This window comes from Ixodes scapularis, unplaced genomic scaffold, assembly GCF_016920785.2.
Source record: "Ixodes scapularis isolate PalLabHiFi unplaced genomic scaffold, ASM1692078v2 PGA_scaffold9__187_contigs__length_104089568, whole genome shotgun sequence".
NCBI classification, from domain to species: Eukaryota; Metazoa; Arthropoda; class Arachnida; order Ixodida; family Ixodidae; genus Ixodes; species Ixodes scapularis.
The window spans coordinates 86,660,699-86,688,234 of NW_024609884.1; the positions used below are offsets into that span (position 1 = coordinate 86,660,699).

General features: G+C 46.5%; 1 protein-coding gene across 2 annotated transcripts in view; it reads left to right on the top strand.

The window, feature by feature from the left end:
• The window catches only part of LOC8024561 (zinc metalloproteinase-disintegrin-like EoMP06), a 65,558-nt gene that overhangs the window by 7,299 nt on the left and 30,723 nt on the right, over positions 1-27,536 (top strand). The window contains exon 1 of one of the 2 annotated variants that reach the window (XM_029979684.4): positions 22,319-22,491. The exons of the other annotated variant lie outside the window; for it this stretch is intronic. Within the exon in view, the coding sequence (XP_029835544.1) occupies positions 22,482-22,491 (10 nt within the window). The 5' untranslated portion in view covers positions 22,319-22,481. Of the gene's footprint in view, positions 1-22,318; positions 22,492-27,536 lie in introns of those variants that run through there. 2 annotated transcript variants of the gene reach the window in all.

Sequence of the window (27,536 nt, forward strand, 5' to 3'; positions counted from 1 at the left end):
AAGGAATTTGGAGGAAGCGGAAATGCAGCCGGGCAGTGTTGTCTGGCCCGCACGTCTCATCCAAAACCAGCGGATTCGTGCTTGTCAAACTTTGACAGCGATTTTAATGAACTTCTAGGTGGAATTCCGTCGTAATATTTGCCATGGGGGTTTTGTAGATGATAACAAAGAGAACTGTATAGTTTTGCACAACTGGAAAAGAAGCGGAGTTGCCCTTTAAAGCGCAGTCATGTTTTCTCATGCTCCTCTCGCGCGCCGTTGCTGACACCTCCCCTTCTAGCCAGGGAGTTATTAGGGAGTTTTCGTAGACCGCGTTTCCCCCTCCGCTAAGCCCTCCGCAACGAAGAAGCCGCTACTGCGCCTGCGCGCCGATGGCCTTGACTGGAGAGTTCTGGGTGCCGTAGCGGGTTGCGGAGAGCGTTGCGGGACGGCGAAAACGATCTACGAAAACTCCCTTTTAGGTTCAACTGGCGCTAGTGTCTTTGCGACTTCCGGGACTCAAATTGAAGCAGACAGCAACCAGTCTACCTTTGTGGTGCTCCTGTGCATTCCTATGGGAAAACGCCCCTGCATTTTGTCTTTTCCCCGGAAAATGACAGCGAACACATTGGTTGGTTATTCGGGTTGTGTCGAGTGGTATGCACCCTTATTAACAATGTAAAAGTAACATTTTTCTTCATCAGTAAACGATGTTTAACTTCGCTATATTCCAGGCCCAAACCTGTGTAACACTGCAGGTATGTGAAAACAAGCGACGATTCTAAGCAAAATAACAATCGAAAGGAATATAGAGTGTGTTCAAGGTTCGCCAGCGTTCCGGTGACGCTCATATATTGCTAATGTGCCAGTCCTTTCACTGTACGAAAATGACCCCATTTTGCATCTTTACGAGCGGTTAAAAACATTCCAAGTGTAAAGAATAAAGTATGTGGGCTATGAAAGGTGTCTCTTTGTATTATTTTCTATGCCGGGCAGCTTTCATCGGGCATTTGTTCCCAAAGATTTCTAGCGGGCGGGTGATGTTTTGAACGTGGAACAAGCATCATCGCACAGAGCAGAAAGAAGAAACCAATTCTTATTTAAAATCGGACTGTATTACGTGGTATTCAATTAATTTTGATCGTACATGCACAGCGAGTTACTGATCCAGCGTTACTGCGTATTTCTTGCCATCTTTCTTGGTTTTCCAGATGGTCATTCTTTCGTTTGGCACGTATGAAAAGCGCCGACGTCTTGTTCGCGCTAACAGTGTCCGACAGCGCACATAAATACATGCACGCAACCGTTATGGCACCTTTTTTAATGCAATGCATTTGAAAGATAAACGCCGTAACTGACCAATTAATTCGTCTGCCTGACTGAGAAATGGACGTATGAATTATTCGGGATATTTGCTCCTATAATCGAGCGCAGCGAGAAAATATGCGCTCACTTTTTCCCAAATAAATGCATTACCGGAAGTCAATTTTCGATTGGTTCCTCTCTGCTTCCATTTGCGACAGTACACTCGCGTCAGTTGAACCTCTAGCGTACATTATAAAAACTATATGCTTCTAGCCACCGTAACGAAATATTCGAAATGAATTGACTTTTCGGAGGTGCAATGGGGGACAACGAGGCGCCGCAAAGCGGCATGTACGGGTGGGCCAGGTGGGTTAATATTTTTCAATGAGCCATCCGCAGACTCGCCGCGAAGTGCCGTAAACGGGGGAGACGGGGAGGGGGGGGTGAGGAGGAGTGCGTTAACGCGCGCCCTACTGAAACAGTGCGACCCTATTCGAAAGGACACATACGCCACCATGTGACATTCATATGCAGAGTATCAATCGGCATACAGTGATGGATGATAACGTCACATCAGTGTGGCTGCTGCATTCACTTCCTCTTCAACTACATCCGACATACAGCTTCGAAAGACATTTAACATTTTTAGCGCGGAACTTTGCGCTATTTTAAAGGCCCGTTTACACCCTTGCGACTTACAACCGCGTGCCTTAAAACTGCTTGAAACCTCTTAAGATCTCCGAGAAAACAGAGTGGTCGAACGCTTGTGTTTTGCTTGAAAATGTTTATTTTATTTTATAAGCGACAATTTCTCAGAGATAGTACGTACGTTTGACCTCGAAAATGCCACAAAACGTTCGCTCTAGTGAAGTGCAGTTCCAGGGTCACCGCATAGATGGCGCCAGCGTGTTCTCTCTCTTTCTCCTGTCGTAAGAGGTTTTAAGGCACTCGGTCCTAAGGAGTCTGAAGAATGTTCTTTAGGGGGAAAAGAATTGAACGGTCTGACCGCGGTTGTTTACACCGACACTCGTAGTGCTTTAGCGGCTCATGTAACAAAAAGCACGACAAATAACCCCCTAGTTTTTTTGTTTTAGTTTTAATGTTCTGGGGGGGTGCACCTCCATAAGTATAACCCCATGCAGGGATGGGCAGTATTTTAAATACAAGTATTTGAAATACGTATTTCAAATACTTTGTGTATTTTGCATTTGTATTTAATTACAAATTGGGTAATGTATTTGACGTGTGTATTTAAATACTAAAACGTGGGTATTTCAAATACAATTGTAATTAACTACAATTTTGTGGGCGAAAATACATCTTGTTTTTATGCATTTGGTTGTAAGATAAAGTCTCCATCCTTTTTTCGGCCATAGGGCTTCTCTCTCTTTCTCCTCAGGCTTTATTTTAAAGACACTGTCCAGAGCAGGAAGAAAACTACGTTCTGCACCGAATGCAGTGTCTCTCAATCAAGCACAAGACGGTTTAGTTACTTTGTGATTACGGTTCTAGTCTCGGGCAAGAATAGTGACGAAATCGACGTTCACAGGCAGACTGGCTAAATAAGCGCCTGTGACAACTTGTGATGCTTTCCAGCCTGATTTCCATACATATTCTTGCCTGGAACATTCCAAATGCGCGGGTCGTCCAGATTTTCGTAACTGGTGCGAGTTGCAACAATAAAAAATTGTCTAGTTAGTGCTGCTCGTCTTGGTCGTCTCGGTTATTTGTTGGTCTATACCAAAATGTAATCGAAAAAAAAAAAAAATGCTGCTTAAAGCTCTGTACTTTTTTCACCTATTACGTTCAAGCTCATTACATTTTTTTTTGTGATTATATTTCTATTACGTTACTAGAGCCTCGCACACTAACTCCCAAATGTGTGCGATGCAAAATTAAAATGAGGTACCCAGAAACCCGTTGCAGGTGCCCTGAAGTCGCTGACGCAAATTTTGAGGAATGTATTTGGAAAAGTATTTGGAAGAGACCAAATATATTTGGTTGTATTTGTATCTTGTATTTAAATGCTTTTTTGGAAATGTAATTAGATTTGTAATTAATTACATTTTTGACGAAGTATTTTGTAATTGTATTTCGATACATATTTGCATGTATTTTGCCCATCCCTGCCACATTGTAAGGTTCTGCTGGATACCTGGCCATTCTGATATTCGAGGCAATGGGCTGGCTGATCGTGCAGGCGCGTGTCAGTCATAGCACCAGATGTCTTGATTCCTCTTCTAGACCTGAAGTCGGCTCTGGAAACTGCAGTCAAAAGAGAGTAGCATTTGCTACACGTTCACATAGCTCCACCTGATATAGCCCATCGTACATAAACGGGCATCTCGAAACCCCCCAGACACAAAGATGTTGCAATTTGCCGACCTACGGCCACACTCGCAGGCATCTTCAGAACGTATTCTCCTGAGTGTGCAAAGTCTACACTCCGTGTCACTAGTTGCGTGCAGTACAGGCGAAGGACACGCCAGGCGAGGGGAAAAAGGGCAAGCGCTATGGAAGGCTGGGGAGGAGGAGAAAAAACCTCCTTTCCTCTCTAGCGTTCCTAGTGCTCTCTCTTTCTCCCTCGCCCTCCAATGCCCTCCTCTCCCGTCCCGCCTTCCTTGTTCTCGGCCGTGCTCTCCTCGCCTGGCGTTGCCTTCGCCTGCATTGCGCACAACCAGTGACTCGGAGTATAGTGCACCACGTTCTTAGATGTATTAATCTGTCTTATCGTGCGAATGACATCGGAAAGACCGCGTTCATTTTCTTTTTTTATGAACAGCAAATACCTTATCAGTTTCTCGTCCTTGTCGATCCTCCGTGGCCATGATTACATCGTAGCGTTTGAAGACATACCTCTTTAAAGATCCTCAAGTACCTCTAAGTTGTCGAGCTGTGCCGACGTAATTTTTTACACTAAAGGCTGGTTCAGACATTTGCATCGCGGCTGCGTTCACACCAGACCAGACGGTGTGTCCACCACACGACCTGACCACCGGCACAGCGGGAACTAGCTTTACGTTGTTTGCATTGTTTGCCACGTCCTGTACGGGTGACAGTTGTCCCGGTTACTTTGTCGCTACTGTCGTTTCATTTGCTCTAGACTCAACCAAGGGAACTGTCTGAACCAGGTTTAATCATTCTGCATAGCCATTTTCTCGTTTGATCGTTTTCTTCTCTTATAGTATGTCGTTGGCGCTCTTCGGCCAAATTTGGCCCTCGTGGCGCTAAACCCCATCAAATGAATTGCCGTCGTGCCTTGTAATCCGGCGCTGAGAGCGTGCCACGCGACCTCGTGCACTGCGCGTGGTATACGGCCGAACCGGAAGGTCACGTGAGTCACGCGCTCGATTGGTGGCGATCAACGTTACTAAAACACTCAGTTGGGAAACTCACCCTTGAAACCTGGACCGCTCGCGTCCACCGAGACCAAACCAAATACGGTAACAGCGACACCCCTTAGCGACTAGTCAAAACATGAAACTTCATTTATATTGCTACTGCGAAATGGCGATGCTAGATGGCACCACCGGCCCTTGCGCGACTCGACCTGAACCGACACATGCAGACGTGCAGTTCCCGGAGTGGCCGCTGCGGGAGAGATGGCGGCGTTGCGATCGCCATTGGTTCGGTTCTCGAGTAGGGATCGAAGCCACCTTTTCAAAGCAGGCCCTATGGCAGTTTCCCGACTGAGTGGTTTTAGTAACGCTGGTTGGGACGGTTCGATTGCGTCCGCTGCGCTCAATCTGACGGTAGGAAGCGCACCGAGCCGCACGTCGCTGTCCCCTTTCGCGCTTGTTAGACGGGGGAAGTGAAGGCCTCGGGTAGACCTCGGGTGTCGTAACGCCCATCAACCCGTGGACGACACAGGAAGCGCTTTAGCGCACGCTTGTCGTGCGCATTCCGCTTCGGGCCCGTCCCACTGCCGGCGGGGCAAAAACGACGCGATACCAGTGGCGGATCCCAGGGGGGGGGGGGGGGGGGGGGGGGGGGGGGGGGCGACGACGACGGGGGCGGCCGCCCCCCGCCCCCCCCCCCCCCCCAAACGAAGTCGACTCCCCCCGTCCCCCTTCTTTCGGAGGGCAATTTGACATGGGTGGACCCGCCGGTGCACAAGAAAAAATTTTCCGCCCCCCCCCCCCCCCAAAAAAAAAAACAAAAAAAACGGAGCTTTGGATCCGCCCCTGCGCGTGGTATCGCGTCGCTCAAACCTATCGCACAAACGGTTGCCACGAAAAGGCAGTCAGTGCGCAGGCGAGCTGGTGGAAGGTTATCATGGTGACTGGGCCAATGGTGGAAAAAGGGCACAGACAGCTCTCTCTCGAGGTTGGCACGCCCACTCGAGCTCTAAAGCTGCACTCGCACGTTGCTCACACATCACGCACATAGGACACGAACATATGTGCAGGCAGTGGTTGTACAAGGAAGGAACACGCCAGCGTCTGCACACTGTCTTTTGTATGAGCGCGGCTTAACATCCCGTCGCTCGTTTATTACCTATGGGTGGGGCTGAATACAAAACTGCAGTTAGGGACGCGGTGAAGCTCCTGATCAGATTCGAGATCCGCCAGCGTCGACTTTTTCGAGCCTTTAACGCCAAGTTCGACAAAGGTTCGAATGGAGTTCGACTATTGTGCGCATGCGCGCAGAAATTGAAGGCGAGCTGAATCCACCTGGCGGAGGCTGTAGTTATCGGGGTGCATCGTTAAAACGAATCGAATAATTGAGAGTTCGTACGTTTGCGTGTATATTCTGCGAACATTGGAGTAATGATTGCCTAACATTTAGAACAAACTACCGTCTATATATATATATATATATATATATATATATATATATATATACCGGGTGTTTTTTTTTAAGCTTAACAGATTTGTTTAAAAAAAGCCGTGAAACTTACATTTATGCCGCTTGTGGAGGTGAGTTATACCGCGAGGGGGACATATTATAGGGGGCTAATCGTAACGATCAGTCGTCTAATTAATTAGAATTCGTTAATTAACTTTTGAAATAATGGAAATAGACATATGGTTTCAATTAGAAACTTGCTCAGCGTCTTCGAAAACCATTAAATCAGTCATTTTCAGAAATACTTTTGGCGCGTGAGAAGCGTAGTATTGTACTAAAGCAGAAATACTTTTGGCGCGGAGCAGGTACAAGGCTGGGGCTAGATGAGAGACGAAAAAATCGCGCGGGCGCCTTATCGCAACCGCTAGCTTTGTACCTGCTCCACAAGTGGTAACTTTAGTGCACTACTACGCTTCTCACGCGCTCAAAGTCTTTCTGAAAATGACTGATTTAGTGGTTTTTAATGACGCTGAGCAAGTTTCTAATTGGAACCATATGTCTAGTTTCAATAATTAAAAAGTTAATTAATGAATGTTAATTAATTAGCCGACTGATCGTTACGATTAGCCCCATATAATATGTCCCCCTGGCCGTATAACTCACCTCCGCAAGCGGCATAGTGTAACTTTGACGGCTTTTTTAAAACAAATCTGTTAAGCTTAAAAAAAACAAAAAAACACCATATATATATATATATATATATATATACTTTTTTTTTTTTTTTTTTCAGAATTTTGTCATTTTTTGTTTAGAAGTATGGCAGAGAACTCTGGAGTGAAACTTCGTCGATAATATGTTAAACGTTTCAAGTTTACGACATCCGGGGCCACGAAATGATTTTTTTTTTTCAACTTCCTCCTTGGCTTTCCTCCTCGACTCAAAAGCGAAACGAGAAATCACGTGGTCGTGACGTAGTATTTCACCGGAACCGGAAGATCCGTCTGAGGGTCGGCGGGGTTAGCCGCCCGTGTTCCTTGCGTCTGATGCAATCGTCGATAAAGGTTCAGCTACAGCGACAGCCGTCACAGCCTTCTTGCCGACGTGGTTCCTTCCACGAGCTGGCCAGTCTGGTTAATTTTGCTGTCATCGACGTCAATAAGACTTGTGTTAGATTGTCAACTTTGACGGTATTGGTTTCGGAATGCGATGACTTCACCGTACTTTTTAAAGGGGCTGTGCAACAATTCTCGGACTTCAGGTCGATGGGTGTGGGAGTTAATCCCTACCACCCGTGGAATATGGAACAGAAAACCGTGTTCTCGATATGTGCCCTAGTTGTTTTTGTTTTTAAACGATATAAGAACAGATGGAAATATGTGCCCCCCGCGGCCACTCCCAACTCTCACACCGTATTTCCGGTAATGTGGTCACGTGGTTGTGACGTTTAATGGGGAGGTAGGTTTCCGGATTCGCAGGCGGCTTTGGCTTGGTCCTCAGCGAGCGTCATCATGGTTGCCAGCGTTGAAAGAAGGACGAACAAGATGGCATCTTGGAAGAACGGATTGAGCGAGATCGGGCGTGAGATGTTAGTCTTTTAGCATGTCCGCTGGACTCGTTCCCTACGCGGGCACCCCGACGAAACGGGGGCGCGGCGTCGATTTCTTTCATAGCTTCCGTGAGCCCGTATGTTTCACTTCACGTGATAGCGAAGCAGAAGTTACACGCAAAAGCACGTTCTCCTGAACGATGCTCGCACTGCACGAGCGCGCGTGCTGGGCAGGGACGCTGAAAGCTCGCAGCTCGCTCTTGTAGCCTCAGCTACGCTGGCATTTAGAACGAAGTGGAGTATAAAAAAACTATATTGGGAAAGCGTAATGACGCACGTTCGAAACGTGAGCCGAATATTCTATTTTGCTCGCCTGGAGCGCTGCTCAAAACTTGAGTGAGCAACGCCACAGAGCAGAAATGGTTTTGTTGACCTCTGATAGATGGCGCCACTAAAACTACGAATGAGTCGCCACTAAAACTACGAATGATAATATTTCGTAATGGTAGGATACTTTCGATACATTTGTTTATGTCAATACGACCAGATTTCTAAAAATAGGCCTTATGTTTAGCAGATAATTGCGCAACTTGCCAATGTTTTACACGTTCCCCATTTAACGTCACGCTCACGTCATGTTCACGTCACGTCCACGTCACGCCGGCCGGGCCCTATGGTTCGGATGACCACCGCTGTGCGGCTGCAGGTCGGTAAAAGAACAGTTTTAAAATGTCCAATTAGTGAAATCGCAGCATTTCCGAGGAAGGTTGGGTGTTTTCTGTCACTTAGGGCAAGGCAGATGGATACAAAGTACAGGTTGCGATTTATTTCAGCGTCAATATTGTTGCACAGCCCCTTTAAGCACACCATGCAACTTCTCATTGGCCAGTGGCGATAAGTGCCGTCACGGCACTTATCGCCACTGGCCGCTACGAACGCGAATCCAAATATTCATAGACGGATTGATTGTTGACCAGCGCTTACGTCCGAGTGACGTAGTTCTCGCGTCCAATACGCGAACTGGGTTTGGCTGATGTGCTTTGGGTATCGCGGATGTATCACAGTGAAAAGGCGGAGAGCTTCCGAAGGAAAGAAGATCAGGACTAGGCCGCTATATTTTCAAAATTTCGTACCGAAAAGTCTCTGTATAACCTCGTACTGGTTTTTTTTTTTTTTTCGCCCACTGAATGACACGCAATGATTAGTAAAATCCCAATATAATGAGTTAGGGCGCAAACGAGCTTGTGGTAGTTGAACATAGTAAAAACACCCCGAGACTGAGAAAAAGAAAAGACGGACAAACACAGAGGTCTCAAACACAGCTTTGTGGTTTTCTCGGGGTGTTTTTACCATGTCCCAATCTAAAATCATTTTCCAACACAAAATTAATTTCATGGCCGTTCAATTATAATTCTTACGTGAAAAAAAAAGCATGCTCACATGTAAACGGGGTCCCTGTTATAAACGAGAACCATAACCGAAAAAAAAAAAAAAAAAAAACGGACACAGACGAAGGGAAACAGGACAAGGCAAACTCTTTCGCATAATAAATAAATTAATAAATAAATAAATAAATAAATAAATAAATGAGCTTGAAAGAAATTTTTATCGGTTTTTCGCGAAGAAACCTTCTAGTGGTGCTTAAAAGAACTTTTGTTTTTTAGGGTGCAAAATATGGACAAGCCGAAGAAGCCCCCTGAATTAATAAACAAATCCATACAAAAAAAAAAAAAAAAAAAGAAGTTTAATTTAGCGAAATTTAACATAGATTCAAAATGTTGGAATGTTTCGAACTTGAAGCCCCGAGTGGCATATGCTGCTCATTGCTTGATGAACAAAAAGTAAGGGCGCAAACGAGCTGGTGTACATTGCACATGGTTGAAAAAAACCCGAGACTGCGGGTAAACGACACAACACTAAAAAGTCTCTAACACAGCTGAAATTTTTATTTTTATTTTCACAGCTGAAATACAAATTTCAGCTGTGTTAGAGACTTTTTAGTGTTGTGTCGTTTACCCGCAGTCTCGGGGTTTTTTCATTGCTTGACATCGACCGCTTCTTGTCGATTGCAGAAGGGTTTGGATTTGGGCTAGTTGGTTGAACATGTTTAGGGGTTAAAAGCGCTAAAAACGACGGACGAGTAGGAGAGACACACACCAGAGAGCGCTACTTGCAACTGGTTTATTATTGGAAAAACCACACGTACCGCGAAACCAACAAGACACACATCCGATTCAGTTCCCAACCGTCGCTAATCACACTTCTTACTCTTACACCATGCATGATCGTAAAAACGATAACTCCGATTCAAACAGGGTTATCGATGGGGCACTTACACACGTACCCTCGTCACACTCGGAAATAAAAAAACGCTTCCGTTATCTCCCTTGTCTTTCTATTTTTGTTTCGTGCCAAGATGACGGTGTTGTCTAAATAGGGTAAACACTCACACCTACTGCAATGTACTGCGAGATTGCCAGAAGGGGCTGACCTCAATGACAGGGCATGTTCCCTCAGTCTTTGGTTCACGCATCGCCCCGACTGCCCCACGTGTCGATTGTGGCTATTGCTTTTCTCGGAGCTCCTCCTTAGAATGGTTGCCGCATGCGAAACACGCGGCGAAGGTCTCTGCCGTCGGCGTTGGTTGCGTTCGCAGTTCAAAGAAGACAGCGGGGCAGAGGTACTTTGTATGCCACGTGGCAGCCAAGCCAAGGAGTATGCATGCTGCCGGCAGTCACGAGTCGACAAGGCGCGCGCCCGCATTGCGCCTCATTTGCGACTGGCGTGTCGCAAGCGACGTTTTCCACCCATCTGCATCGCGAGTCGGTTGCCATGCGGCGCCGTCGGAGGCGTCTGTCGCTTCTCTCGTCGCGGCTGTCTCGATCGCCCTGCATTTCTACGGGCTGGATTTTGGCTGGTCGTGCACAGTCCAGCAAAGACACGCCACGATTATACGGGAAATTGTTCATTGGCTCTGACTTTTTATTTTTTATATATTTATATATATATTTTTTTAGAGGGGGGGGGGGGGGGGTGGAGGGGGAGCGTTGCAGAAAAACGCTCTTTTGTGGTCAGAGCAGGGTCATAATTATTAGCATTAGGATTGTTACAACGGGCATATGTATTTTGTTTTCTTCGATTATCTGTATTTAGCACCGTGTGCTCGAGGTTAAACTTTGAAGGCGTTGGCACCGAGGAGATTTCTCGTTACCACGGAAACGCACGAACTCGGCGCTCAAATCGAGGTCAACACGTCGGACGCATTCCGCGAATTGCGCAATCGCCCTTTGTACGTAACAATGGCTCGAAAGGACACAGGAGACAATTCAAGACCCTTTTTTTTTGTGTGTGTGCGTGCGTGCGTTTCACGATAGTGCGAGAGATGCAGAACGCTAGCTCATTATTTTTTTTTTACTTTTTTTTTTTCTCTAGAAAATGTAATATCCTTGTCAGACGGGAAAGTAAATGACATTTTGATCGAATGTTATTCACCTTTCGGCGAATCAGCTCGTGATGCTGGTTCTGCTCGCGGCGGGTGCACGCGCAGCGTGGCGTATTAAACACGCGGCTGAGCTGTAATATCAATTTGCTTAAATGTCATTTAACGTGCCCGTCTGACAGGGGTAGAATTTAAGGCCGGTTCAGACAGTTGCGTTCGAGTTCGTTTGACTGCGTTGCGTCGAGAACCGAAAGCGGGTCACCGGCACATCTGTGCTTCGTATGAAGCGTGGAATCGAACACAAGGAATCATCTTGGCACGCGATATAAGCAGCAGGGATGTCCCGGGTTCTCGCTGCCGCAACGCAGTCAAACGCACTCAAATGCAACTGACTGAACCAGGCTTTAGTCGAATGTGAAGAGTGGGAAGCTACCTTTTTGCTTCTTCTTCGTCCATTGATTAATGTCCGCTCGATTGTGGTCGTGCTACAGAGGCTGCGCCGTGACGTGAATAGGGACTTTCCGTAGATCGTCTCCGCCGTTGCGCCACGCTCTCCGCAACCCGGTACGAGATGCGGAACTCTGCTGTGCGCATGCGCACTAGCGGCATCTTCGTAGCGGAGAGAGTTGCGGGCTCGCCGAGAGTCACGGTAACCCGGGTCCCGAGATCAAGGAAATGCTCCAGTCAGTTCTGGACCAATTACAGAAAGTAAGAGCCAAAGACGAGCAGTGGCACAGCCGTCTCAATGGAATCCGTAGCAAACTGTCGCAATTGGATGAAGTTCTAAAATTAACAAAAGAAAACGAAAGCAACTCAAACTGCTAGGGACCACTGTTAGAACCCCGGAGAAAACGTTCCATGAACATGTTGCACGAACGGAGCAACAAGCTTACCGAATATGAAGATTACGCCCTCCGAAATAACCTTCAAGTTTTCGGCCTACCAGAGAAAGTCAATGAAACAAAAAGGAAACTCGAAAAAGCAGTCACAGATGAAATTTTCACAGAAAAACTTGGTGTAACCATCACATCCATGGAGCAAATTCCTAAGGTAGCAAGGCCCCAGGAGGGCAGAATTACACCTCGTCTTATGGCTGTTCAATTTTAATAAAAAAAAAAAAAAAACAACAACTTGCATTTTTAGGAATTGCTTGAAGCTAAAGGATACAAGGTTGTCGGTATCAAATGATTTTTCGCCAAGCCAGGCGTAAGAAATTATGGGCTTCAGTTAGAACCAATGAGGAACAAAATGAAAGGGTTCGGTTGATTCACGATAAACTTTTTGTTACTGTTTACGTTTGGGATAAAGGCACAGACTCGACGGTTAACAGTAACAACATAATTATTGCAGGTGATTTCAACCTTCCAGAAATTGACAGAGTGAATTCTACTAACGGTCGTACAGACGTGCAAAGCTCGGAGAAAGTGCTGGATATGATGCTTGCTTTCAATCTTGCCCAGATAGTAGACCAGCCCACAATAATTATTAGCTCGAGTAGTTCCCTTCTAGGTTTGTTTTTTGTTAGTATTGACCTTCCTGTGTTTCTGTTGAAGGCAGTATCTCAGACCATAGGTTGCCTTGCTGCAAATGTTTATTCTCTAAAAAAAAAAAAAAAAAAAAAAAAATTCTAGCGGGTTCGTTCGTCGAGAATTAGTCAGAGGCAGACGACGTTTCCATTCTTGACTATCTCGATACAGCTTTTGAGTCATTCGGCAATAATGATGTGGGTGTGTTCTGGAACAAGTTCAAAGGCCATTGTGAATATTGTTTGCAGAATTTTGTCCTTGAAAAACGAAAACGTGTCGATTCCACTATCCCTTGGGTGACGCGAGAGATAATCCTTATAAAACGAAAAATCAAACCTGAAAGGAGGTCGCCATCACGTAATACAAATGTAATCTCGCAAATTAGTGTTTAGTTAAAAGCAAAGCTAGAAGAATTTAAGAGCAATTTCTGTCTGACCTGTTTAACCTGTGTTTTCACGCCGTTTTTTCCGGCGTAGACGAAACTTACCCCTCTGTTTCTGAAGATGAAAGGGAAGATGAGTTGGATTTTGAAATTACATATGAAGGGGTGTTTGCTATGTTACTTAATATTAACGCCAAAAAGTCGTGTGGTTCTGAGGGAATTCCCGATCGTTTTCTGAACTGGTATGCCGAAATGGTTGCAAACTTCTTAACTGTTATCTTCAATACCTCATTTTCAAATGGGACTGTCCCTCGTGACTGGCGCTAGACACGTGTGGTTCCAATAAAAAAAAAAAAAAAAAAAAAGCGATTTATCATTATTTTGCAACTGTCGTCCAATATCTTTAACTTGCTTGTCGTGTAAAGTTATGGAGCGCGTGATTTCAAGCTTACTGAGTATCTGGATAAGAACAATATACTTTCCGATGCACAGCGTTAAGCGTTTTTTTTTTTTTTTTTTTCACATTAACCCAAATAACAACTATGGCACATGATTTTGCAAGGGTAACTGCCAAATATGGCCAAATCGATGCTGACATCCTAACCAGTGGCGTAGCCAGGGGAAAGGCTTTCACCCCCTGATAGTAGCCTCCATCCTACAAAAGAGTAGGATGGAGGCTACTATTATAAGACAGAACCAGGGTCTTGTACTCCAGATGAGATGACTTTATTATCGTGTCTGCCGGGCGCCTCCGTGCCGTGGCTACAGTGTATACCGTAGCACATGTGCCTCTCACACCGCCCTTCAGCCTCTCACCAGCGCGCGCGCGTCAGACTTCACCGCTTTGCTCCGGAGTGCTGGGAGCAGCGGCTGACGTGGGAGAGCGCCTGGATTAGCGTGGTAGGCACAGAAGTTATGCTAAGTAGTATTACAGGTTGACCTTCTCTGGTTTTGGTGGTAGGTTCATCTCTAAGTTTTAAAAGCTGTACCGAGAAAGGGAGAGAGAGGGGGAAAATAACTAAAACAAACACGGGTCTGTATTTGGATAAATACAGTTGTCAAGGTAGCTCCCCTGCAGCTATCAATCGAAAGAGTGGCGAACTTTGTCTTAACTCTGGTTCCAACGCGTTGGCTTTCATAATATTTGTCGGTGGTTGTTTTTGCAGTTTATGATATTAGAGTTTTGTAGGTGGGCACATTTTTATGGACTGACACGTTAGCGGATATGCTGGTTTACGTTGGCATTTCACACACAAAAAAAAGCGTTTACAGGCTAAATGTATTAGCGAGTGTAAAAAGGAGAAGGGGGGTGAGGTTTTATCCCAGCTGGGAAGTGTTGCGCTATGCTTCATTTTTCAACCGTTTTTTAAGTGCCCATGGTAAGTGAACCCTACTCTAGCCGGAGCCAATTATTTCTGAAAAGAAGGCTTTGTGTTCCTTTTGCGCACTATCTATTCTCATTACAAAATGTAATAAGTAATATTCTCCGGTATCAAAGAGAAACCCTCGATCATTATCACAGATGAACTCATTTAGCCATGCAGTCAGTTCATTTTTCGAGTGATGTGGCAACAGATGTTGGCATCTGCTCCAAAAGCGTCGTTGGCTGCTCCAAACCAATATTTTGCCCGCTACAAAGGGTCAAATGCCGCTTCTCTCAGTGGCCGCACCGAGAATCGACAGCGTCTTGCGCTCTCTTGTTCTCGCTGGGGCCCCTTCGAGATCGGCGGCTGCCTCTGCTCCCCCCCGGGAGGGACGCGCGAGGGATGTGTCGCCGGCAATTCCCGCCCTGCCGATTCCATTTCCTGCGTGGCGCTCCGGTCTTTCCGCTGTTTCCTCCCCGGACGCTGTTTAGTCTCGTCGAGAGAGAGAGTGCTGGCCGTGGCCCAGATGGGTGCGGTCTGCACCCGCTTCTGCGGAGATCGCGCGCTGACCGGGCAGACATGGAGAGCGGGCCAACAGTTTTGTGTGCGAATGATGCATGCAACTCCAGTCGTCGTCAGGTTGCACGCACGCAGTGTTGTACGGAACGACCTTCCTGGAACTAATAATAATAATAATCTTTATATAAAAAAGTAACCTTGAGTGACGTGCTAGGCTGGCCCGAAAAACAAAAAAGAGAAGCAAAAGGTGAAAAACCCGTACGCAATGCGCCTGCCAGCCAACCACACAAGGAAAAACAGCAACATAACAAAACAATAACAAAAAGGTTACCGTGTTCACTAGACACAAGTCAGAAACCGTCCGCCACACATGCCACCACTCTGCCAGCAACTGCAGACAGCAACAGACAAGCCCATACAAGCGTGCGGGACCCCGCGGCAGCCAAACATTCACCAACCGCTTTCTTTGTGAATAAACTTATTATTATTATTATTAACCAGCCAGCAACGGTCAGAGGGAGGCAGTAACTGCACTAGTTACCAGCTTCCCACAGCCACCATCAATCCCCCACCACCAGAAGCTCCCACACACGCCCAGAAAAACCCGAACGCCACTGCCCTTAGTCTCCAACAACGCAGCAACACATATGCCAAGCAGAGCCCATGCCAGTAAACACGGGGCAGTCGAGCTTTTGTCATCTGCTTAGAGAATTCCCCACACAGTGTTCGTGAGTCCGCACGGTCCCCAGGGAGCGGCGTCCGGACCCCAAGTGGAACCGCGAGAAAGTCCCGAACGGCCGCCGGTACCACCGAGTGTTGATGGCGGACAGTTCCCGCGTAGATCGGCATGTCCTGTCCTCTTACTGCGCCTCCCGCTTGGGAGGCGAAACGTCTAATGAAGTGGTTTTTTCTGTTGTGTCAAGTCGGCGCTCTTATTTTAATCACGTATTTTCATAACAGAACCTCCCGAACCGGCGACTTTCTAAAATGGTTCATTTACAACGAAGCCATTGCCTAAATATATAAGGTACTGATAAATGTAAGCGTAAGTTCGTTACTTCTAACGGATTACTTATACGTCTGGGAAGGAGGAACACCAGTGGGGCATGCTTCATTTGCTTCTCGACGACAGACTCGGACGGTGACGGTGGTCGGTTTTCAGCGGACAGCTGCCGAGCAACCCGAGGCCGTGCACAACACCGAAACCTCCTATCTCCGGGCTGGGGTGTGTGGGACAATCACGCATTTGTCGTGAACACCTTCCAGCGGCTTGGAGAGATCGAAACGAGGTTTTAACGCGCGCACCAGAAGTGACGACATGCAAGGTGTCTGCGTCCTTGTGGAAAAGGTGCCAAAAACAATCCTGGCTGGACCACTGCTACCTTTGATGTCTAATCGGGCTTGGCGTCATTTGAAGACCGAAGCTGGAAGTGTCATACGTGTTATGATAGACGAGCCCCGAGGTTGCAGCGCGACATGCGATATCTCCGCAGTAGCCCGGTACTTCCCGAATGAATCCGTCTACGAACGTTTTCCTTTGATCCTGAGTCACAAACACACTTCAGAGCCAAAATCGTTTCACCTCCAGGTACTATCGGCGATATTCAAATTCTCCGATAGTATACGTATATAGTTTGCGGTAAAAGAAAAAAAAAAAAAAAAAGCGCAGGCAAGTTGGTGAATTAACTCAATAATGAAAAACCTAAGACTCAATAATCAAACCCCCCCCCCCCCCCAAAAAAAAAAAAAAAAAAAAATAAAATAAAAAAAAAAAGATGAGAAAGACCCGCGAGGGGTCTTTCTCATCGTGTGCCCGAAAAAAAAAAATCAGTCGAAGCGTCGACACGCAGGCGCAGAGAGCAGTCCGTGGCCACCCTTGGCTGAAATCATCACCGCCATCGCGGGCCAATGCAGCAATGCGGACGTTGTCCGACCCGACAGGTTCTCGAGAACTTGAGCTGGTGACAGCGGGGAATGCTCGCTTCGAAGTCCGTCATGTGGTGGAATGCGGTCAGCCATCTTGCGTTGGCTCGGCTATAGCCACTATAGCTGCTATAGCTCGATGAACCGCACGGGAGCGCCGTTCGTTTATGTGCGGTTTCGCCTGGAGAAGTGTCGTTTGTATATTTCTGGACGACCGGGCAGTCGCCCAATAGGCTCCATGTTGAGTTTCATCTTTGTGACAAGGCGTTTCTTCGCTTCGGAGCTCCACCGAAACACGATTGGTGTTGGAGCAGTGCTGCTCTGTAGCTTACGAACCTTTCATCACGGCTCAGCTCGCCCCTGATCTACAGTGGCATAAATGAGTGGGACTCCTTTCGCGTATTAATGGCAAACTAATCGTCATTGTTTGTGCTCCTGAAGGTAGCGGGGGGGGAAAGCGTTCTCAAATGTATACAGTTATCATCCTTACGAACGAATGTCGTCTAACATAGAATTTCGGTCGGTGTTCTCATCTATTTTCGGGTTCTTCGCAATCGGCAGTTACTCTTGAAGGAGGAAAGCTGCGAGGCAATCCACCATTTTAAAAATAATATGCCTTTTGCAGAAATGTCGGTTCGAGGGTACCCTCTCTCTCTCTCTTCCCTCTGGCCGAACAGATAAGGAAGATGGTATCAACAGATACTTGAATTCGGTATTCATTTCGGGGCCGAAGATAACCCACGATGCGGACAAAAGCCAAGTTAGGGAGACACGTATCCAGGTCCCAGTGTTCGACAGAATACTCGATAACAGTATTTAAGTTACTAAATACCTGCTTCATAAAGTTTTTAAAATGCAATCAAGTTACTTTCACTGTAAAGTATCTTGAGTAGAGCACAAATACTGAGAAAAGTAATTTAATTACTTCTGAAGATACTTCCGTATTGCGTAATTTGTATCGACGTCAGTGACAAACACAATTATACAGTTGCGCAAATCTGATTTACCAGAATGGTTAATGGTTTATTAGCACGCAACATAAGCTGATTCTCGAACTTCTCGTCGGATTTCCGTCCTCGTTTGCGGAAAGACATCACCGCATAATTTCGGTTTACCCTGACGAAATGCAATACAATCGCCAAATGCAATACTGAACGCATTAGGTTCTTCATCTTCATTGCACTTCATCTTCATTGCAGTTAGAACGAAAAAATATACAGACAAGTTGTCTGGAATGCAAACGCTTTGAGGTAGCATTAAACAATTGTACATGCAGAGCTGAAGGTAAGAATACAAATTCAAACGTACCTTCAGGTGCTTCCTGATATTGGAATTTGAAGCTCTTCCAACGGAGGGCATCTTTGTTTTGTGGAGTTATAGCTTGCATTTCACTGCCTTTCTCGGACACACATTCAAAATAAGGTTTTAGATACGGCCACGGTAGGACAGAACCTTCGTCTTTTATCATGCTTGAGTGAGTGACAGTAGAGCAGAAGGGAAAGCATAGGAAGTGCTTCGCAGACAATGGATTGTCGAGAAGGTGGCTTTTATAATGTGAGAGTAGTTTTTTATGGTGTTCGCCGTGCTGATGCAGCCGCCTCGAGTCTCACGGTATTTCGTGTCAGCCAGCCGCCGGATGCGCCGCTAAGTCCAAGGCCTGATCGGATCGACTAACGATCGTTCAAGAAAGCCTCGCATGACGCCTGTTGTCAGGCGAGAAGTCACCGTAGCTTATCGGAGCTAGCAACGGGCTTAGGTTGCTGCAAAGAATGTTCACGTTCCCTCGTGCCACGCCGATGCTACTTCATACCGAAAAACTCGAAAAATGGCGACCTGTCAAAAACGTATTTGAGATAATGAGTACAAGATACTTCAAAAAAATTATTAAAAATAAAGTATCTCGAGTAGAGCATTCGAGATAGGCACAAGTCTGCGGTCACAGTGGCTCAATGGGCAAACAGGATGGAGCTGACGTTTTGGGCGTCGAACGTGACTGGAACCGAGTCACGTGTCTAGGTAGCAGCCCAGATTTTTAACAAAGGTGCGCGAAAAATGGGGTTCGAGGATTCCCAGGATGAAACAGTGCATGCATTGGGAAGGAGAGGGAAGAATAGGGTGCCTTGGTCATGAAGGCACCCTAGGGAATAAGCGTCCTAGAACGGGGCGAAACGTCCCAGTAGGCACAACCTGGAACCGCTCCCTTCAGCGGTGACGCGCGCGCGTTTTCTCTCACGACGATAACCAGCGGTATGGACCTGAGTGTTCCATGTTTACAGGTGGTCCGGGATGACTCTGCATGCAATTTCTTTCGAGGGTTGCGTTCGCTTCTGTCGTCGAGAAGCCTCACCGAAGCGTGACTCCGGCACTCGGGTCCTCCGGCGTGGCCTACACATTTCCATATTGAAATGCGAAACTTTCGTCGGCGCGGGGCCGGATTTGCGGGCTGAGCCCAAGGAGTTCACGGCCGTTGCCCGAAAGCACAAACTATCACAAAAGCCTCCGATCGAAAAAAACACGGGCCTAAACGTGTAATGCAGAAAAAAAAAAAAAAAAAAAAAGTTCATTAATTTACGGGGATTTTCCAACTTCGATTTAAATCGGACCTTTCCAGAAACAAATGATCTGGAAAATAATTTTTAAATTTTTATTGAGATTTAGAGTCTGTCATTCGGTACTTGTAAACATCTGTTTGTGACTTAAATCCAAGTAAAAAAAAAAAAAAAAAAAAAAAGAAAAAAAGCAAAGCAAAGATCACAACAACAGTAAGTTGTCCATTTCTGAGGTGAACCCGAGTGTTGAGTTTACTTTTTCGCTTTGCCCTCGGTCACTTGAAGTGAAGGATGAAGCGGTTATTGCGGCCTCTCAAACCATCCCTTCCACCGGCAGATTGATTGCATCGACAAGACCAGGTGGACAAGGCGCCTCGGCAATGTGTTTCTTCCACCGTGGCCTCGGCTTTGCACCTTACTGCGCCTCAGTGTTGTCGTTACTTCTCTCGAGCATTTCGCGTGGTTCAGGCTCATTTTGAGTGACCGGCTGCGGGCGTTGATGTTTTCTCGACTCCGCCGGTCCATTTCAGAATGAAAGGGACTGCGGCCCCCGCTGCTTCGCGCGAACGTTTGTGTGGCATGGGTTATCCCCAGACCACTAGCCCACAGTGACACTAGGGAATTGTAGTAGACCGTTTCCGCAGCCCGATGAGCACCCGGATAGCGCTCCGTAATCCGCCGCAAGTCTTGAACTATGCAGACAAGGCTGGCGGCGCGCATGCGCAACTGCGGCGTTTTCTTAACGGCTACCATAGCGGAGGAGGAAAACGGATCTACTCCAACTCCCTGCTGTCTGAGGTCTTCCTTGTACGTTCATACAAGAACGGTCTGTGGACATGTTCGAAGTCCATGAGCCTGCTCCGAAGATGTGCCTGAGGCCCGCAGATGTCATCATGTCCTTCGGGTCATGGACGAGCAGTGGGACCATGGTGACAGCAAAAGAAAGTTTTCCCCAGGGGCCTTCACAGATCCAACGGAACAAGAATCATAGACGCCGTGAGGCACGCCGCGCAAGCTGTCCTCTCAAATTAGGCTTTTTTTTTTTTATTATTATACTATTTAAAGATTGGATTCTTAAAAGAAATCCAAAGACGCCGTAATAACTAAAAAAAAAAAAAAGGAAACGTGCGAAACATTATGCACATTAAAAAAAAAAATCAAGAGTTATATTTTGGCACAGATGCGAACTAACATAACCACTGCGACCACTTAACCCTAGCCGCTACGTCACGGGAGAGCCTCCGCGTGGTACGGCGCCAGCGAGTTTGTGCACCGGCGCACAAGCAGTCCCCGGAACACCGCTGCGACGACGTCGCGTGTACGAATCGACGTCATGATTGGTGCACGAGCCAGTACCGCTCCGAGCCCATTCCAAGCGGGCGATCGTGCCCCGCGTGTACGTAACCTCTCCGGGACCCTCGGATGCTGCCAGCCTAGAAATGCGCGGAGAAAGGAGGCAGCGAGAACGCGTCATCGGGTAATGAGTCGTGGCCATTTCTCAATTACAGTCCGACTTTAAAGGTTGAAATAACTCGACGGTGACTGGAAACTTGAGACGGCAGTTTTCGGAGAAGTTGTAGTAATAGCAGCTGGAAGACAAGGCCCTGTTCTGACGTCATCGATTCCCCCGCCCCAAGTGACAAACATGTCGAAGCTTCACGAGACTCGCCGCCAAGCGCAACATGTGGCTGTTTCACGTTGCGAAGCAGCGCCGGCTATCCCAGCGGCACCCCAGAGATTTTCTAGGCTTGTGCTTTCTGCGGCTTGTGCTTTCTGCGGCTTTTTGCAAGCTCACCGTCTTGCCATCTTTATATAGCTTTCATTTGCATGGACGAATATCCTTTGGGCCGACGCCTGGTGTTTTAAGAAGATCCACAACACGGCCACACCGTGGTACTGGCAGGTTTTAATAGGAGAGCAAGTACGCCGACCTGGCTTTTCGCACAGTTTACTCGTCTTAACGGGCAATGAAAAAAAAAAAAAAGTCTCTTTATACGGCATTTTTTACTTTCCTGACGATATTTATAGTACTGTTACAAGAAAATACTTTAATCGTAGAGCTATCGTCCGACAGCTGGAAGCCCGAGCTCCTAGCTTTATCTTGGGCAGTTGCTCCTGCTGAGCGAGAGTTTGTCCAGCCTAGGTGCCTTTTTGGAGCAAAGAGCTCGCACATGTAGCTATAGTACCGGTATTGCAATTCGGGTTGATTTACTCGAGAAAGGCCCAAGAAGCAAATATTTAGACGAAGCAACACTCCGTCCGAAAGAAAAGCACTATAGTGGAAAGTGCGCGAACACGTTATATGAGCAGACAATGGGCGTCACAAGGGGTTGGAGTCCCATAAGCCCCCCCCCCCCCCCCCCCCCCCCCCCCCCCCCCCCCCCCCCCCCCTGGATACGCTATTGCCTGTCGGTGCAGGGGTGTACTCCGAGGGGTGTATCGTGTCGGGAGCTGGACTCCCTTTGGGACAGGAGGGGTATGAAGACAGGCAAGGAAGCGGGTATAATTCGGCGCAACGGCCACCCTACGTTTTCGCGGCTGAACGCGTTATTAGGAAGTTTTAGCAGATCGTCCCAACTCCCATAATGATTCCCGATAACCATACGGTACCTGCGCAAAAGGTGCCTTGCGGAGTATCGGTGTATCGTTTATCGAAACGATCTACTAAAACTCCCCTCAAACGTGTGTTGATACGAGTTGCTCGAGCAACGTTTAAAATCTAATTTTTTTTTTTTTTTTTTTTTTAGAAAACAGCGAGATTGTAGTATTTGTGACTCGCAGGTAGGCGTGGGCGAGTTGCGGCGAGGGGGCAGATGCCCCCCGCAAGGCCGTGGCCTCAGGTCTCAATTTCGACAGACGTCGGCATGTGGCTGGCGCGTGAGCAGCGCGGCTTCTCGCAAGCGCTTTCGGGAACAGCGATCGAGTAGGCGTCGAGGTTCCTCCAAGGCGAGGCCCACCAGACTAGAATGCGAATTTTGTGTTGACGAAGAGGACGCCGATTCGACTGGTGCGTGCCCCGGCGTCCATTAGAGCAGTCGGTCGTAAGGTGGAACGGAAAGCGGCCATTCCATAGACGGCTCAGCTGGCGCTACTGTCTGTGCGACTTCCGGGATGCAAGTTGAATCAACGAGTGTACTTTGGCGGTGCTCCTCTGCATTCCGATGGAAAAACGCGCGTGCATTTTCTCTCTTTGCCGGAAAATGACGTGGCTGACTTTTGTTATTTGGGTCGTATACCGATTAGTATGTACATTTATTATCAACGTAAAGGTGCAGTTATTTGCTTTACCTCTGTTCCGCAGTACGTGTGCAAAAACGAGCGACGATTTTAAGCAAACTAACAATCGAATGGAATGTGGGAGTGTGTTCGAGGTTCGCCAGCGTTCCGGTGACGCTTAATATCTTGCTAATATGCCAGTCCTGTCACATTTGTGAAAATGACCCCTTCGTGCATCCCTACGAGCAGTTAAAAACATTCAAAACGTAAGAATGAAGTACGTGGGCTATGAAAGGTGTCTCTTTCTATTATTTCCGAGGACAGGCGACTTTTATTGAGCACCTGTTTTCTGGCTTCTCCTTATTTTCAAAGCTTTCGAGCTTGCGGGGTGATATTGTTTCGAATACAGAACGAGCATCTTCGCACATGTGCACGAGCAGAGAAAATAAAGCTATAGTTATTTATTGTAAATCGGACTGTATTACTTAACCTTCACTTTATTTTGATCGCCTTCATACACAAGGAGTTATTGATTCAGTGATATTGCGGATTTCTCGCTGTCTCTCGTTTGTTTTTTTTTTTTTCAGATGGCGTTCGTTTGTCACGTAAATTCCCCATGCAGTTCGCGCTAACAATGTCCGACAGTGCACATAAATGCCCGTATGAAGCTCCTTCATCACTCTGTTTAATGTGCCATGACTTCGAAAAAAAATACTGTCACTAATATTTTCATTTACGTGGTTGAGAATGGTTCCTAGCTAATTACTACGTTATAATAACTCGTAATAGTTGCTCTTATAAATATAGCGCGCAGAAAAAATGCACCATGATCCAAAAACCCCCGAGACTGCAGGCAACAACAGACACACTCCGAAATTCGAGTGTGTGTGTCGTTACCTGCAATCTCGTTTTTTTTTTTTTTTTTTTTTTTTTTTTTTTTAATCATGGTTAATGTACACCAGCTCGCTTGCGCCATTATATATATATATATATATATATATATATATATATATATTTTTTTTTTTTTAATGCACCTGCTTTTCTCTGAAGGAATGCATTATCGGAAGTCAGTTTTTGACTGTTTGGTGTCTGCTTCAAACAGCGCGCTAGCGCCACTAACTTCATGCGTACATTATAATCAATGGCCCATGCTACCGCGGGTCCGTGAGAGAATTATGGGAAACCCGGTTTTCTGGCCACGCTTTGCACCTGACGTCGCCCCGTTAATGGCTCTCCGCCACCAGCAGAGAAGAGGAGGCGCGCCATGGAGCGAGTGCCACCAGTCCATCATCGGGTGACGGTGTCTCGGTCGACCCCTTCCGACTCCGCGTCGTGTGACGAATCCAGCCGTGCAAGTGGGCGCACGACTCCCCGCAGACTTCCGTGCGCGCGCACCGATTCTTTCCGCCGCATCGCGACTTCCGCCTCCCGGCAGATGTCTCAAGTGTGAAGGCCCCCGTTCCCCTTCTTTGGCGCCACTGATTTCGTTTCGGTGGCCAACCCTCGCAGTTTGCAAGTCATGTGGAGAAGTGGCATGGCCCATTCATAATTTTATTTTTGCGCTCCGATAACTCCATCCGATAGCGATAAGATAAAGGCGGCGGCGGAATGTCGGCTATTCGTTATCGGTGTTATCGGAACGATCTGTTAAAACTTCCTAATAATAATGATGCAATTAAAATGCGGGTCTAGTAATGCGGGTCTTTTTAGAGGCGAAGCTCCTTAGGGTCTAGCCTTGTCCGTCCGGCGTCCGTGCTCACATCGATCTTGCTCGTGATTGTGCTCGTAAGCTCACGAGCTCACGAGCACGTGAGCACGTGCTCACGTTCTCGTGTAGGGCAAAATAATAAATAAAAAAAAAAGATGAAAAAAAAATGTTTACGCAGTCGACAGGATTCGAACCTGTGCGGGGAGACCCCAATTGATTTCTAATCCAACGCCTTAACCACTCGGCCACGACTGCGGGAGGAGTAGGAGGCTCTGAGATGTGGTAGTAACTCAAGAGCTGGGGTTTTTGTCATGGATGAAACGTTGCATGTAGCCGCTCAACGTCTATACAGGAGAAGGCGCTGCGGTCAAATGCGTATATAATCGCGCTAAACGTTGCATGCATTGGCTCAACGTTTATAGACGAGAGGGCGCTGCGGTCAAATGCTCAAATGCGTATATAACCACGTTCCATACCAGAGCCTCCGGCTCAGCAACACTTCCTTTCATTTCCTTGCTTTCAAAACTCTGACTGTGACATTCTCTTTCTGACATGGATGAAAACTAGCGAAAGGCTCGGCATGCTGCGGCTCAGCGTCTACGCAGACAAGCACCACCAGAGCTTCTCCCCAATCAACATCATTCACCACGTGGAGATGCGGTTTTTTTTTTTTTTTTTTATTGGGGCCTGAATTGTTTGCAGGGCACGAGTGGCGTGGCCAGAAAAGGGAGGGGGGGGGGGGGGGGCTTTATGGGGTTTCAATTCTCCCCCCCCCCCCCCCCTCCGAAAAAAAAATCCTGACTACGCTACTGCAAAGCACGGCTCTGTGTGTAATGAGGTTGATGAATATGTCACTTTTTTCCCCCATCTTAAAATAAATGAGTGAAGTAGTGGAGTGAGAGGGGAAAAAGAGAGTTTTAATAGATTGTTTCGATACCTCTAGGATTTTGTGAATATTCGAATTTTCGAATACATTCGCTTCAAGATGAAGGGCGATATTCGTATTCTTCGAAGTATTGATCGCGGCGGGGTAGCCCCGTTGAGCGCGCTTCTCACTGAGCACCGCTGCACTGCGGGGAAGCAACACCTGCGGGAGCGAGCTCCGCGGGTGTTGCTTCTCCGCGGTGCATTGGTGCGCGGTGAGAAGCGCGCTCAACGGGGCTAACCCGCCGCGATCAACACTAAACCATACAAATAGTGCAGTCGCGCACGAGAAAAGCACAGTTTTATAGCGGGATGGTGCACGCGCGCGCCTCGTGTATTTAACATAGAAGCAGAAACTTTGTGGATGTTTATCTACATTGCAGTAAAAATTTCAAAATTAAACTGTGGCTACTATGCAAGAGTATATCTTAGTCAGAGATGCCCTGACAACCTGCATTTATCATTAATGATTGTTTTTTATTCTTCTTCAAAGTCAAGATTGAAAAAAGGATATTTGCATGTAGCAAGGAGATTTATAGATCCCCTCGGTTAGGTATAGCTGGGCACCTTTGGGTTTAATTTTATGTCAAATGCATTCTTTATTTCTGAGGCTGCAGTTCATAAATATAGTTAGATTAAGATTAACTTAGCTTAAATATAGACAAGTGGAAGGTTGGGAACAACTTTCATGAGTTTAGCTGTGTTTTTATTTAAGCATGGTGCAGTAATAAAAGGCTTAGAAAAACTATTCAATATTTAATTAAAAAATAATTGGCCTAAACCACTAGTTGCTTCGAATTCGCTTCAAACTCAAAATTCACTATTCGCACCTCTGATAACGATACGATGCATGTGTTAAGGCGCCTGCGGAGTATTGAGTCTCGTTATACCCAAAATTTTATTTTTTTTTATTTTATTTTGCTTGTTATATTATTTTTAAACATCCTACTTTCTTGCTTAAAAAAAATTAAAACAAAATTTGGGCGATAAAATTGAGCCAAAATAATTCGACTAAACTTCGCTGGCTGAAAACACTGCAAGTTCATATGAATATCAGCCATCTTCGAGAGGCTGTCACTCAGAACAGCAGTGCTTTCTATGTTTCTCCGATTAGATCTGCAACAGACAACACTAAAAAGCACTTTTGGATCTACCGAAGCAAGAACAAGTTTTAAGAAAGGTGGCACAAAAGCTAGCGGAGAACGCCAGTGGAAGAACGTTTACCTCGGTGTGCTAAGCCTTACCACGGGAACAGCGACTGTTCTGATGCAATTGGCACTTCATTCACATGTGTTAGCATTTCGGAAAAGAAGCTCGAGTTCTTCAAAAACGTTTACAGGACATGTGGCTGTGGCTCTGCGAGTTCAATGATGTGTGACATTGACACGCTGATTATACTTCTAAGCAATGCGATCTGCCCCACTTGTCATTGTCCCTCCCTATCATCCCCCCTCAAACTACACTCAGGGAAGAGTGAGTGCCTAGACAAAGTTCTTTCTTTCTACGTTTACGTCGAAACGTGCTGCGTCAGATTGAAAAGTAAGTGCCATGCAATCCTACGACAGTGGAAGCTCGCACACGTTTTGCAGTCTGTCAACTTGAAAGCCGTCAACTTCTGTGCTTCAGTGTATTTCTCGGCCTGCTAACAGCAATGCACCACAAGATCTTCACTAGCAAGAAAGTTTATGCAACTGCCGCGAAAACTGCCAGCCGAAACCTTGTGAAGGCTGAAATGCTGACGTGGGAGGAGCAGCTAACGTAACGGTGTTTGATGGCACATGGCGCAAGAGGGGCCATAAAAGTTACAGGATAGAGGGAGGGACGCTTTTAGTGACTCGGGATGATTCCTGAACACCCTGTCTATGTTACGTCCCAATTCCATGTAATTCCAGCTGATTTTTCGAGAGCATGCATCTTTTGAACTTTCAAATGCATTTTCCTAGTTTGGCAACTTTGGGTCCTCTTCTCAGCTGGTCCACTCAGTTGTCGGTACTTAGAGTCTTCCCTTCGTAATGCATTTTTTATGTATCGTTTTGAGGATATGTAGAGTGCAGGTATCTGTTTGGAATTGCAATATCTAAATTATGTTTTTGCATAGCTTAACTAACTTTTAAGGGCTTATAAAGTTAAGGCTTTATGACCTCTTTATTTTTGCTTTGGTGATTAGAAAATTTTACACAACTTTTGGCTAGTTATTAACACACTACACTTCATAAAAAGCAAAATGAGCTATTTCACCGTACATGTAAAAAATTAATGTGCGTAATGTGTGCTCAAAAAACCTTTTTCATGTAGTTGTTTCTGCCTCTGAACACAAAACTATGGAAGCTACATTAAAACCAATGATTGTTTTGAAAAGGGAAGACAA